General features: G+C 50.6%; 1 protein-coding gene across 1 annotated transcript; it reads right to left on the bottom strand.

The window, feature by feature from the left end:
• Nucleotides 1-5,339: 5,339 nt before the first annotated feature.
• On the bottom strand, nt 5,340-7,976 carry SP5 (Sp5 transcription factor). The gene is made up of 2 exons (XM_004601144.2): nt 7,770-7,976; nt 5,340-7,042 (listed from the first exon to the last, which is right to left on the bottom strand). Exons 1-2 carry the CDS (start codon nt 7,818-7,820, stop codon nt 5,891-5,893), a joined length of 1,203 nt encoding a protein of 400 aa, XP_004601201.2. The 5' UTR covers nt 7,821-7,976; the 3' UTR covers nt 5,340-5,890.
• Between the last annotated feature and the right edge of the window lie 3,977 nt (nt 7,977-11,953).

Below are 11,953 nucleotides of genomic sequence, written 5' to 3'. Positions count from 1 at the left end.
AGTCATAGCTATAGCAATAGTAACATTCCTGGAAATTCTTAAAGCAGGGTGAAACAGGATTCATTAAAGATGTTGCTTTAAACTACTTACAAACCCACAGTATTAGAATAGAAACACAGTGTGAATTGGGGTGAAAATTTCCTTTTCTGCAAATTCTGTTTCATATAGGTTTCTGTAAGAAGCATGCTCAAGACTAACTTTTTAAGTTTGTATGTCTTGCCTGAATGAATGGCAAAATAATTTAAAATACTGTACATATTCTAAGATTTATAAGTTATATTTACATAATTATATCATGATCACGAAATCCCGTTGATCATCAAATTTCTCGAGACGTCTCAGTAACGTCTACATTCGTCCTATCCCTGAGATTTTAGAAGCCTCTCTCTACTCGGCCTTCCCAATGATGCCGCATTGGAGGCTCTTTCAGGGTCAGGGTCAGTTATACATAATTATATAACATTAAAAAAAGGTGTCAATTCATAGTAGAAAAGACTATTATGGCAGTGAATTATATAATTGTACTATCTTTATTATTCTTATTTTGGGGAGCTATACCCAATATTGCTCAGGGTTTATTCCTGATTCTGTGCTTAGGGATCACTCCTGGCAGTGCTTAGGAGTGACCATATGTGACACTAGGGATTGAACCCCTGTTTGAATGTGTGCAAGGCAAGCACTTCACACACTGTACTCTCTGTTTCTTTTACTACCTTCGACGTAATTTACTTTCATTCATTACCAGAATTAGTACAAATCACTGGTCAGTTAAAGATAAACCTACATAATGCCCCCTTGAGAAAAGTAGAAAACAACAGAGTTTCTCACAAGAAACACGAAATTCTAAGTAATCAGTGATAACTTAATTTCTTGGAGTTTTTTCTTTGTTTGTTTTGGGGCCATACCCACTAGTACTTAGGGGATGATGCAGAGCCAGGGATGGAATTCAGGGCTCACGCACACAAAAACGTGCTCTAGTTCTTTGACCTATATGGTAAGAAGAAAACTTAATTCTTCATGTTCTAAGACCTTGGGCAAAATGGCGCATTTATCAATTGCTAACTCTTTAAAAAAATACTCTATCACGGGGCCGGAGCGATAGCACAGCGGGTAGGGCGTTTGCCTTGCATGAGGCCGACCCGGGTTTGATCCCCGGCATCCCATATGGTCCCCCAAGCACTGCCAGGAGCAATTCCTGAGTGCAAAGCCAGGAGTAAGCCCTGAGCATTGCTGGGTGTGACCCAAAAAGCAAAAAAAAAAAAACTCTATCACATTAAAATATAATTTTTTGTAGGAGCCACTCCTAGTTGTGCTCAATTTACTCCGTGGCTGTTTTCAGGGATGACTCCTGGCAGGGCTTGTGGTGATGGGGATCAAACTGGGATTGGCCTTGTGCAAGGCAAGAGTCTTACCACTTGTGTTATCTCTTTAGCTCCTTACATTTTTTAATTTTTAATTTCAATTAAAAATTTTTCCATTTACAGCCCGTTACATTTCTTTTTGGGGGTCACACCCAGCAATACACATGGGCTACTCCTGGCTCATGCACTCAGGAATTACTCCTGGTGGTGCTTGGGGAACCATATGGGACAATGGGAATCGAACCCGGGTCAGCCACGCGCAAGGCAAACGCTCTACTGGCTGTGCTATTGCTCCAGTCCCGCCTTAGATTTCTTTTCTTTTCTTTTCTTCCTTTTTTTTTTTTTGGTGCTCCCTCTGAGGTGCCATACATTTCTTAAATGACACTTTACACTGTAGTTGCATTCTACAAAATTTGCCTGAAAAATATAAGTCTACTGACATTTAACATGTTGCTGCTGGTGCGTACCACCGATCGTTCACTCTTGGATATCATCAGGCTGTACCAACAGAAATGGCTATTGTTACTGAAATTTCATATTACACTTTAGTTTGGTGCTGGCTGACAGTGGAGTATACAAATAAAACTATCAGTGAGAAACACAATTTGCAGTGCCTGCATCAAGGAGTTAAGAAGGTCATTAACATTTTTTTCCCAGTAAGTTTGGAGTACTTTACATAAAACTTAAACACAACTTAAATACAATTGACGAACTAAACTTCCTTTTTCAAAGCTGGCAAAACTCCAAGGAAATAATTTTAGTTTTCACTTAGTAGTAATTAGCTTCTGAAAAATTTTAACTTTTTTGGCTTTTTGGGTCACACCCAGTGATGCTCAGGATTTACTGCTGGCATTGCTTGGGGAACCATATGGGATGCCAGGGATTGAACCTGGGTTGGCCGAGTGCAAGGCAAACACCCTCCCCGCTGTACTATCACTCTGAAAAAATTTTAACTTGAGTGTCATTAAATTTGCCATTACAGGGGCCGGAGCGATAGCACAGCGGGTAGGGCGTTTGCCTTGCACGCGGCCGACCCAGGTTCGATCCCCGGCATCCCATATGGTCCCCCAAGCACTGCCAGGAGTAATTCCTGAGTGCAGAGCCAGGAGTAATCCCTGAGCATCGCTGGGTGTGACCCAAAAAGAAAAAAAAAAAACCAAAAACAAAATTTGCCATTACAACTGTGCTTTATTATATAGATCATTCATAGCATATCATTTTTGCATAATGGTTTGTTTTAAAATAATATTTAGGACTAAGAGATAGCTCAATGAGCTAGAGTACATACTCTGCATGCAAGAGGCTTGATTTGATCCTTAGAGTTCCCCAACTGCTGTCAGAAGTGACCCATTAGCATGCTTTTTTGTTTGTTTAACGACTTACTCCTGACTCTGTGCTCAGGGATCATTCCTGCTGGTACCATTACCATATATCTTGTAATGATAAGATGAGGAGCAGGTGTTCAGCTGGACCAAATCAATTGAGAGACTTTACTCTTAGCTTAAAATTTTTAGACTCAGATAAGAACTTAAGAAAAAAAATTGGCCATCAAATGATTTTGTTCAGCTTTTAAAATTATATACATTAGTGGGGCTGGAGCGATAGCACACCAGGTAGGGCATTTGCCTTGCACGAGGCCGATCCGGGTTCGATTCCCAGCATCCTATATGATCCCCCGAGCACCACCAGAAGTAATTCCTGAGTGCATGAGCCAGGAGTAACCCCTGTGCATCGCTGGGTGTGACCCAAAAAGCAAAAAAGAAAGAAAGAAAGAAAGAAAGAAAGAAAGAAAGAAAGAAAGAAAGAAAGAAAGAAAGAAAGAAAGAAAGAAAGAAAGAAAGAAAGAAAGAAAGAAAGAAAAAGAAAGAAAGAAAGAAAAAGAAAGAAAGAAAGAAAGAAAGAAAGAAAGAAAGAAAGAAAGAAGGAAAGAAAGAAAGAAAGAAAGAAAGAAAAACCGGTATAGAGGTGCTTGCATTGCAACTGGTGGACCCAGTTTGCACCAACTGGTGCAATTAAATCCTCAGTACTTTATGTGGCTCAATGCCCTCTTCTCCAATATATACTTTCAGATAAATGCCATATATTTAATCTATTTCTCTTCTTAACCACAATGGTATAATTTTAAGAAAACCATCTTAAATAACTTATGTGTTTAAATATTAAATTTTATGCATTTTATACATTTCTCTTTCAACTGTCATGAAGTTAAAATTACAAGGAAACTTTGTCTGAAATATTTCATTAGATACTGATCACAGCCTTCAGTAAAAATTCGTATATCTCACTTCAGAATTGTTTTTTTCTTTTTCAGTGGTCAAATAGGTCAAATATTCTGAACCCAAAGCCCTGTTCTCACTTTCTAGTAAGGATTCCCCTTTTCCTGTCATCAGCCAAATATACCTTTATTGACTATGAAATAGATACCAAGGCATAGGCCCTATCTAAGAGTTTCTGTAACTCTTAATAGAAACAATTTTCAGAGATATTTAGATTAAGATTACATCCTTAGATGTAAATCTACAGGGATTGCATAACAATTTACCACTATTACTTGAAAAACTGTCAAACTCTTGAAAATGTAACCCAAACTTCATCCCAAGGAGTCTGAAGACTCACAGTCTGTTTTTTTGTTAAGCAGTCCCATATATCTACTAGGTAAGTGGTTTTAAGACATTATTTTCACAATGATCCCGATATTTATCCAGATCCTTCAATATAAAGGAAAAATGATATTTCATCACAAATGATTTTCATCACAATTATGTTTAAAGTTTTTTGTTTGTTTGTTTTTTGGGTCACACCTCTCGATGCACAGGGGTTACTCCTGGTTCTGAACTCAGGAATTACTCCTGGTAGTGCTCAGGGGACCATATGGGATGCTGGGAATTGGCCTCCTGCAAGGCAAACGCCCTACCTGCTGTGCTAGCACCAGCCCCTGTTGAGACTATTTTAATACAGTAAATCTTAAGCTTTTAAGAGTGTCCCCTCAATTTGATTTAAGAAGAAAGCAGAAGTTATCAGTTCAGGAGTAAACTGTAAACACCTACCAGTGTTTGTTACTGTGCAAAAAACTGATTTTCATTGAAATTTGCCATCAATAATGTTAAATGAACATAATAGCAAAACCGACATTTTCTGTACTTTACTAAATCTAAAACAAGATTAAAATTTCGATTTTAGATTTTAAAATTTATATTAGAAAACTTCAAAGAAAACTTTAGTTGAGACACAGGAGATAAAGCACTTGTAAACTTCAAATTTTAGAGAAACGTGAGAAAGTTAAGGTAAATACTCTCATCTTCACAATTTCAAACTATGACACTCTTTGTCTCCTCCCTGAGAAAATTAGCCTCAACCATTAGAAAAAAAAAATCTAAGACACAAAACAGATTTTCCTGGCCTAGGCAAAAGTCCTTAAGTAGTTGTGAAACAATACAGTTAAGATTCCCGAAGCCAGAGAACAAGAAGACAACAAACAAGATCATGCTGTAGATCATGATGGGGTTGAAATACAACCGTGACGCTCTGTTGGCAAAGATCAACCAAAACAGGGCCTCGGTTTCTCTCTCTCCTCCAAAATCTCACTTAGGAACTGTTCCTCCAGTCTCCAAAGCCATCTCCGGAAATCGGCACATCCCGCTGAAGGGAGAGCGCAGCCCCAGAAATGGAAAATCACAGAGAATTCGCCATAAAAGACCATACAGCAAAAGGAAAACTTGGTAAGAGTCTGGGTCACGTCGTAAGGAGGGATGACTCCACCTGTGAGTGGAAAATCTCGCCCTACCGCCTTTACCACCACACTGTCCCTGCCCTGCTTTCCCTAATCCGTGCACCCAACTCAACTTTCCCCTTCAACTTTTCAAAACTAGAGACTCCTACCCGAGGCTAAGGAAACCTTCCAATTCCCGGTGAAACCTGACCGCTTTGCAAAACCTCCCGGAAGAAGAAAAGATCAAATGAGACCGGCTCAGCGGGGTCTTCCCGAGGTGACCCGGAGTTAACGTATTTATTTTCACGCTGTAACTGCTCATCGCTTTACAGAGACATTTCATGCTGCAGCTCTGCGTGGAGCTGAGGACAAAAGTCACGTTTTATTAATGTTATAATTATTATAATTATTCCTTAACAAAGCTATTAAATAACCTGTACAAAGCCCGGCCGATTCTTCACACACACACAAAAAAAGCCCGAGCGCTAGTCCAGAGATCTTACAAGGTCCTTCCGCAGCGTTTGCTATATGCAAGGTTAGCCGAGAAGGGGGTCCTCCCTGTCCTCCCCCCATCCCCCGCTGCAAAGTGCCAGTCTCCCAGAAGGTAGGAAGAGTCCAGAGCTGGAAACTGCCTTAGTCTAACGCAGAGACTCCCATGCCCCTCCTGAACCCGTCGGGGTTCCCGTCCCAGGAGCCTCCCCAGGGAGGCCTGGATCCCAGCCTCTCTCCCGGACCCTGGCAGCTTGAAAGGGCAATCGCCTCGGCTCCGCCCCGCTGCCCGCAGCGCGCCCTGCCCCTAGCCGGGAGCCGCCAGGTGGGCTCATAGATCCCGCGGGTCCTCCCGCTTGACCCCGGCCTCAGTAACCTTGAGCTTCTTGTTTTGGTGCGTCTTGACGTGTTTGGCTAGGTGGTCGCTACGCATGAAGCGCTTGCCGCACTCGGGACAGGCGAAGCGCTTCTCGCCCGTGTGGGTCCGCAGGTGCCGCTGCAGCTCGTCGGAGCGCGTGAAACTCTTGCCGCAGAAAAGCCAGTTGCACACGAAGGGCCGCTCGCCCGTGTGCCAGCGCAGGTGCGCCTTTAGGTGCGACGTCTTGCCGTACACCTTGCCGCAGCCCGGCACGTGGCACACGTGCTGTTTCTTCTTGCCCGGCTCCGCCTCGGGGGCGCCGCCCGCCGCCTGGCAGTTGGGGCAGCGGCAGCGGCGGCACCTCCTGGCCGTGGCCGCCAGGGGGGCCTTGGTCTGCAGCAGCGCGGCGATCTGGCTCTGGTACTGAGCGAAGTCCGACGGGCCGAGCACTAGGCCCCGCTGCAGGGCGGCGGCGGCGGCGGCGGCGGCAGCCGCGGAGGCAGGGAAGCGCGGTGCGTGGGGAACCCCGGCACAGGCGCCCGAAAGGCTGGTCCCCGGCACTCCGGGGGTCCCGGGCCCGGCGCCCGCCTGCGGGATGCTCCACCACGGGAGGTCGTCAGGGGCCGGGTTGGGGGAGAGCTGGCGGCACGAGGGAGGTGGCGGCGGCGGCGGCGGCGGCGGCGGGGGCAGCAGGTTGGAGTAGCCGGGGGGCAGCGCGGCCTGGGCGGCGTAGGGCACGTAGGCGGGCGCGCAGCTGGCGGGCAGCGCCGCCATGCTCGAGGGCAGCATTTTGACCGGCGAGAACTCGTAGGGGTACGAGGGGTCGGCTGGCGGGGTGAGCGGGAGCTCGTGCGCCGCCCCGAAGGCCGGCTGCAGGTGCGTTTTCTGCGGCGTCAGCCCCAGGCTGGGGTGAGGGGGCGGCAGCGCGCCCGGCGAGTGCGCTGGCATGTCGGCGGTCCACGGGTGGAAGAGCCGGGAGGGAGAGCCCAGCGCGGGGTCGTAGGGCACCTGCAGGAAGTCGGGTGGCGCCGCGGTCCCCGGCTGGCCGATGCGGCTACAGGTGGCGGCTAGCAGCGCCAGGGGCGAGTGTTTGCCCAGGTCCGGGGAGGCGCTGGGGGTGCGGTCCTGCATGGGCGGCGGCAGGGGAGGGCGGAGAAGAGACAAAAGGTTAGCGTGGCGCGCGCGGTCTGCCGGCCGACCGGCCACCCCCACTCCAGCGGCGAGACGGCCGCCCCTCCCCGTCGCAGCCATCCCGCCCCCACCGCTAACTCCCCAAGCGGGCACCCCGCCGGGCGGCGAAACTTTGGTGCCGGCGCTACCTGGACCAGGGGCACGCGAGCGCTTCCGGCTAAACTACTGGTTGCCCAGGGGCGCGTCCGCTGCCCAGCCTTCCAAGAAGCTGGCACGACGTGTGGGACTGGGGTCCGACAGGCGGAGGCCGGCTCGGCGGTCAGACGGGGCCTGGGAACGCCCCCCGCCCCAGCGCCCGCCCCCGCGCGCATCTTTTATGCTCGGGTTTCCCCGACCCTCCCCTGCTCCTCCCTCGCCCGCGCGGGGCTGGACGCTGCGGGCGGGCCAGGCCGGGATGTGCCCCCCACTGGGTTCCCAGCTAGACGTCTCCTCGGAACCACCCAGGTTCATGCCTCCTCTCCCCAGCCCCCCAGCAAGGCCAAGCTCTCGACCCCCAAAGGTTCGGCGTGAAGTTGGCACTGGCAGCACCCACTCTGAAGTCCGATTTCAGAGGCATGCACCGAGCGGGGTTTCCTCTTGAGATTCAGGCAGTACCTGGAGAGACCCCCACCCCCCACCAGTCCCATGGTTAACGCCCCCATCCCCCCTCCCCCAATCTGACCTGAAGGAAAGCCTGCAGCGAGTCGTTGCGGAGCACCGCCACGGCGGCCATGGCTACAGCGCGCGAGCCGGGAGCGGCGGAGCCCGGCGCCGCCACCGCATGAGACCCGAAGGTGAGGACGACTGGCCGCCCCGTGTCCCTCCGGCGCGGGTTCTGCGCGCCGGGGCCCTCCCCGCCCGCGCCCCTCGCCGCGCCCCGATCGCTCGCTCGCCCGCCCGCTCGGCGCGCAGTCTGAGCGCTTCAGGATCACCTCCAAGAATTTGATAAGGACTTTGCTGGGCCGCCAGCCAGTCAGAGGGAAGATTTATGGCTTTGAAGTTTGCCGCTACCCAATCATCAAAGAATAGCGGCTCTTTCAGAAGCGAAAGCAAATCCTTTGAATCCACAAAGCTCCTATGGTGTGTTTGTTGGTCTGGATAAAAGAACTGATTATTAGGGGGGATGGGAAGGGAGGAGATAAAGGCGGGACAATTAATGAAGTAATCACTATGTGGGAAATGTATATACACAAATAATTGGATTTTCCTGATCAAAGGGGGCCTCGCCGCCTGGAGACCCGCGCTGGGGTGCTTGAGACACTGGATCCCCCTTCTCTCACCCCCGCCCCGTGCAATTAAAGATTTGCGTGCAAGCAGCGCCCAAAGTGACAAAGTGTCTTTGTTATCTCCAGAGAAATCTGACTTAGGCCTCCACACTCTGGACTTGGAGACATCTGTCCCCTCCGGGGCCTTACACACCCCTCACCCGGACAGCACACGCACCGCGGGTGAACGCGGCATACAGCAGCGCTCCCGGCTCCCGCCGCCCAGAGTCGCGGGTCTAGCGGTGACCCGGGGCGGGGCCAAACGGCCGCCCAGGGTGTCGGTGGGTGGCGCGCACGCTCCGGGGCCACCCTTCTAACAAGAGACCTAGGCTCTCTGCTGACGATCCCGCGAGCGACCTGGAAGTTTGCTTAGGTTACAACTTTAGCAAATTGTGTTCAAAAACTTCCGTGCCACGTTTTATCTCCAAAGCTAAGCTCGGCTAGTACTTACAAGGCAGCCCTCAAAATACACCGGTGGCAGGCACAGGGCCGCGCTGTTCTTTTCTCCGCGGGCACGCAGCTCAAGTCCCTTTGCAGGTTGGGACGAGGCAGGTCATTCCTCCCGCAAGCTCGGCAGAGTGAGCGCCTACGAAGGGAGCAGAGTTGCGCGCTGTCGAGGAAGACTTTTATTGTTTCCCAACCCACCAAGAATAAGACGGAGGCTTCTCACAGGGAAGAAAAATCAAAACTGTAATCCCTGCCACTTTGTGTGGGTCTGGAGGACGTCTTAGGGTGTGGGTGTGCAGCTTCTGTGCCATGGACTCGTTCCCGCCAATCCCCGGCAGGCAACGGCCCGGGAACGCAAAGCTCGTGAGGTTGGGCATACGCAGGAGGAGCCTCAGCAGCCCGGAAGGGATTGAAACACACGCGGATGCGAGTCAAGACCCCTCGCCGATTCCAGCTGGCTGCGGGTCACGTGACGCTGCTGCCCAGTGAGCTACCTGGGCTGGGACGCCCGGCTCAACCTACGGAACACCCCCTCCTCTCAGAAGCCAACGGAGAGTCCCCAAACCAAACTACCTTGGAGTGATGTGAGAGGAGCGGCCACTCAGTGTGTGCCATGGTGACCCTAGCTCCTGTCCGTATTGGCTTCCGATACGGGTCTGGACTGTATATTGGGCTTCTCAGCATTCCTCTTAAGGGTCGAGGCCCTATGAGACAGCTCCACGTTTCCGGTCCCCTTGACAGGACACATAGGGCATGAAGCCCAATACGGTGAATCCTTTGCTCGCTCATTGAGCGCACCCCTTCTCCCGGCCCCGCGCCCCCAACAAGGTGGCTCCCTGGAGAGGCTGAGCATTGGCCGCACAACTCGACCTGGGTCCCCTCGGAGGTGGGTAAAGGTTAAGGTGCCCTGGAATAAAGCAAGGACAGAGATCTTAGTGTAGGCTTCAAGCCCAGTAGACGTCCCTCTTTCCATACCAGCGCCCAGGGTTCGAGTCCTTTCTCGATGCACATCGGAGGCCTGTGAGCCTTCTCCAGCCCGCCGCGATCCTTCCGTGCGCTTCCTCTCCCACTCCTTCGCGATCATTGGGCACGCCTTTCCGGGGGCCGGGGAGGGAGGAGGGCTGGGTTGGAAGGCATCTCTTCGGCGGACTGAGTTCACTATTTTAACAAAAAGGTGAGAGAAGCTTATCTCTATCTCTCTCTTTTTCTATCTCTTGAGTTGGTATAGGAGAGAATTTATTCCCGTCTCCAAGATGCCTCCATTAGCCAATTAAACTAACCTTGGAGCCCAGCAGAGCCAAACTGGAGAATGACTTGGTGGTTGTTGGGGGAGGTGTAAAGTAGTCAGACTAGAAAAATTTGAAGCTACATATTTTCTTGCTTGTTCGTTACCTGGACGAGCGAGTTCCTCTGCCTCTTCGTGCTCGGATTTCTATTTTCTAGAAAGGAGTGATGGTACTGGTCTATGAGTTGCTGGTCTTGGATGGCTGTACTCACAGTGAATGCCCAAGCTTAATTAACAGACGCTCCCTGCACTCCAAAAGTCCCCCTAGCACCGCCAGGAGTGATACCTGAGCACAGAGTCAGGAGTAAGCTTTGAGCATAGCTGGGTGTGACCCCAAAATTAAACAATAGGGTTTGGTTAAGTAATGGATGTAAAGTCTTTAGGGCAGTGTCCGCCTCTCTCCCCCCACCCCCTCCCGCATACCTGCCCCTTTCTTGAGGCCTCGAAACCCTCGCTCTTGGCTTCACAGCCTCTTGCTTGCCCTCATCGGTCCGCACCTTCTCTGGCCCTCGCTGCAGTTCGGAGAGTCTTTCACTAAGTGCCGTCAGCCTCCACTTTCCCAAAACTTTTCTTAATGAAGTCATGTTCGAGGAGTCCATGAAAAACAACAGGCCGAGAGATCAATGTACTATAATTTTTTCCCGGAAATTTGTTACAATCACCTAGAGATGCAGGTATCAAGGCCACATATCACTCTGGGTACACAAAGCCGAGCGCTGGGGGAAGGGCTGTGGCTGGCTCTACCCTCCGGTAAAGAGACATCAAAGTTCGAGCGCGCTGCAAAAGTGTGCAGCAGCGGTGAGGGTGGGCGCGGGGGCTAGCTCCGGGGAGGGCCCGGCGCACTCCGCACTTCGCTCGCCCGGGGCTGCTGAGGCGGCCGGGGTCAGTTCAAAGTGGTCTGGGGCGGGAGCGCGAGTTCACAGGAGCGTAAAGCTAATGGGTTTCCTTTTGTTGGTGGTGTGTTTGTGCACGAAGAATTCCTCTGTGGTCGTCCCGCCCGAGGAGGAGGGTCCGGGGTGATATAAAAGGAACCCCAGCCTCTTCCAGCGGCTCTTCGAGTAGCGTGTTCTGGGAAGTTTGCATCCCAGTTTTTTCTCGGGTGGGCGGTGGACACTGACCCGGGGCCACCTGCAAGAAGCTGAGTACGGGTCAACCCGCGGAAGCATTGGCGCCTCTCAGCGCTTGGCGCTCAGCCCTCCACTCCCATCCCCAAGTGTTAGTTGATATTCCGGGTTGTCTGATAACCTGCCTGGGGAGTTTCAGTCAGCCCCCAGGGAGCCACGCCTCTGGACTAAAGCTTATCTCTAATTGATTTAAAAAAAATTCTTATTTTGGGGGGCACACCCTTTGGTGCTGGGGAATCCTTCCTGGGGATGTCCAGGATCCAGTAGAGGCCTCCAGAATGCAAAGAATGGGCATTAGCCCTTTGAACTATCACTCCCATCCCATCAAGTTATTTTTTTTAAAAAAACTACATTATTTAGGTCATTTCCAAACAATTTTTTTTTTGTTTTTTGGGGCTCACACTTCAAATACTTAACTCATTGATTCTTTACAATAGTGTTTCTTAACCACCTAGGTCTCTCAGCCCCTAGGGAACAAGGGAACCCCAAAGGCTCTACCTTACAATTACCCGCATCTGCCTAGTTAATATGTACCAGTCGTTGCTTTATTAAAGGTGCTGGTAAGTGAGTAGAACTTTCCCCGTGCTGCTATCCCTGAGTGACCAGGGATACCTGTGTTTATCTTCCATCTCCTTCAACCAAGTATTCCAGCAGCCACTCATTGGGCAGTCTTTTGAAGTTGTGCTAGAGCCCCAAAGCTATTGTTTTCAGCTTTCAACATGCAATGGACCAAACTTTGCCTCGT

This window comes from Sorex araneus, chromosome X, assembly GCF_027595985.1.
Source record: "Sorex araneus isolate mSorAra2 chromosome X, mSorAra2.pri, whole genome shotgun sequence".
Taxonomy (NCBI): domain Eukaryota; kingdom Metazoa; phylum Chordata; class Mammalia; order Eulipotyphla; family Soricidae; genus Sorex; species Sorex araneus.
Note: the sequence above shows the minus strand (reverse complement) of the source record. Positions and strands in the feature narration are given on the sequence as shown.

What these genes read in the sequence shown, in the direction of transcription:
- SP5 (XM_004601144.2), bottom strand. Translation starts at nt 7,820, where the DNA reads ATGGCCGCCGTGGCGGTGCTCCGCAACGACTCGCTGCAGGCTTTCCTT. An exon ending in CGCTGCAGGCTTTCCTTCAG is followed by an intron (nt 7,043 to 7,769) that starts GTCAGATTGGGG and finishes CCGCCCATGCAG; the next exon opens with GACCGCACCCCCAGCGCCTC.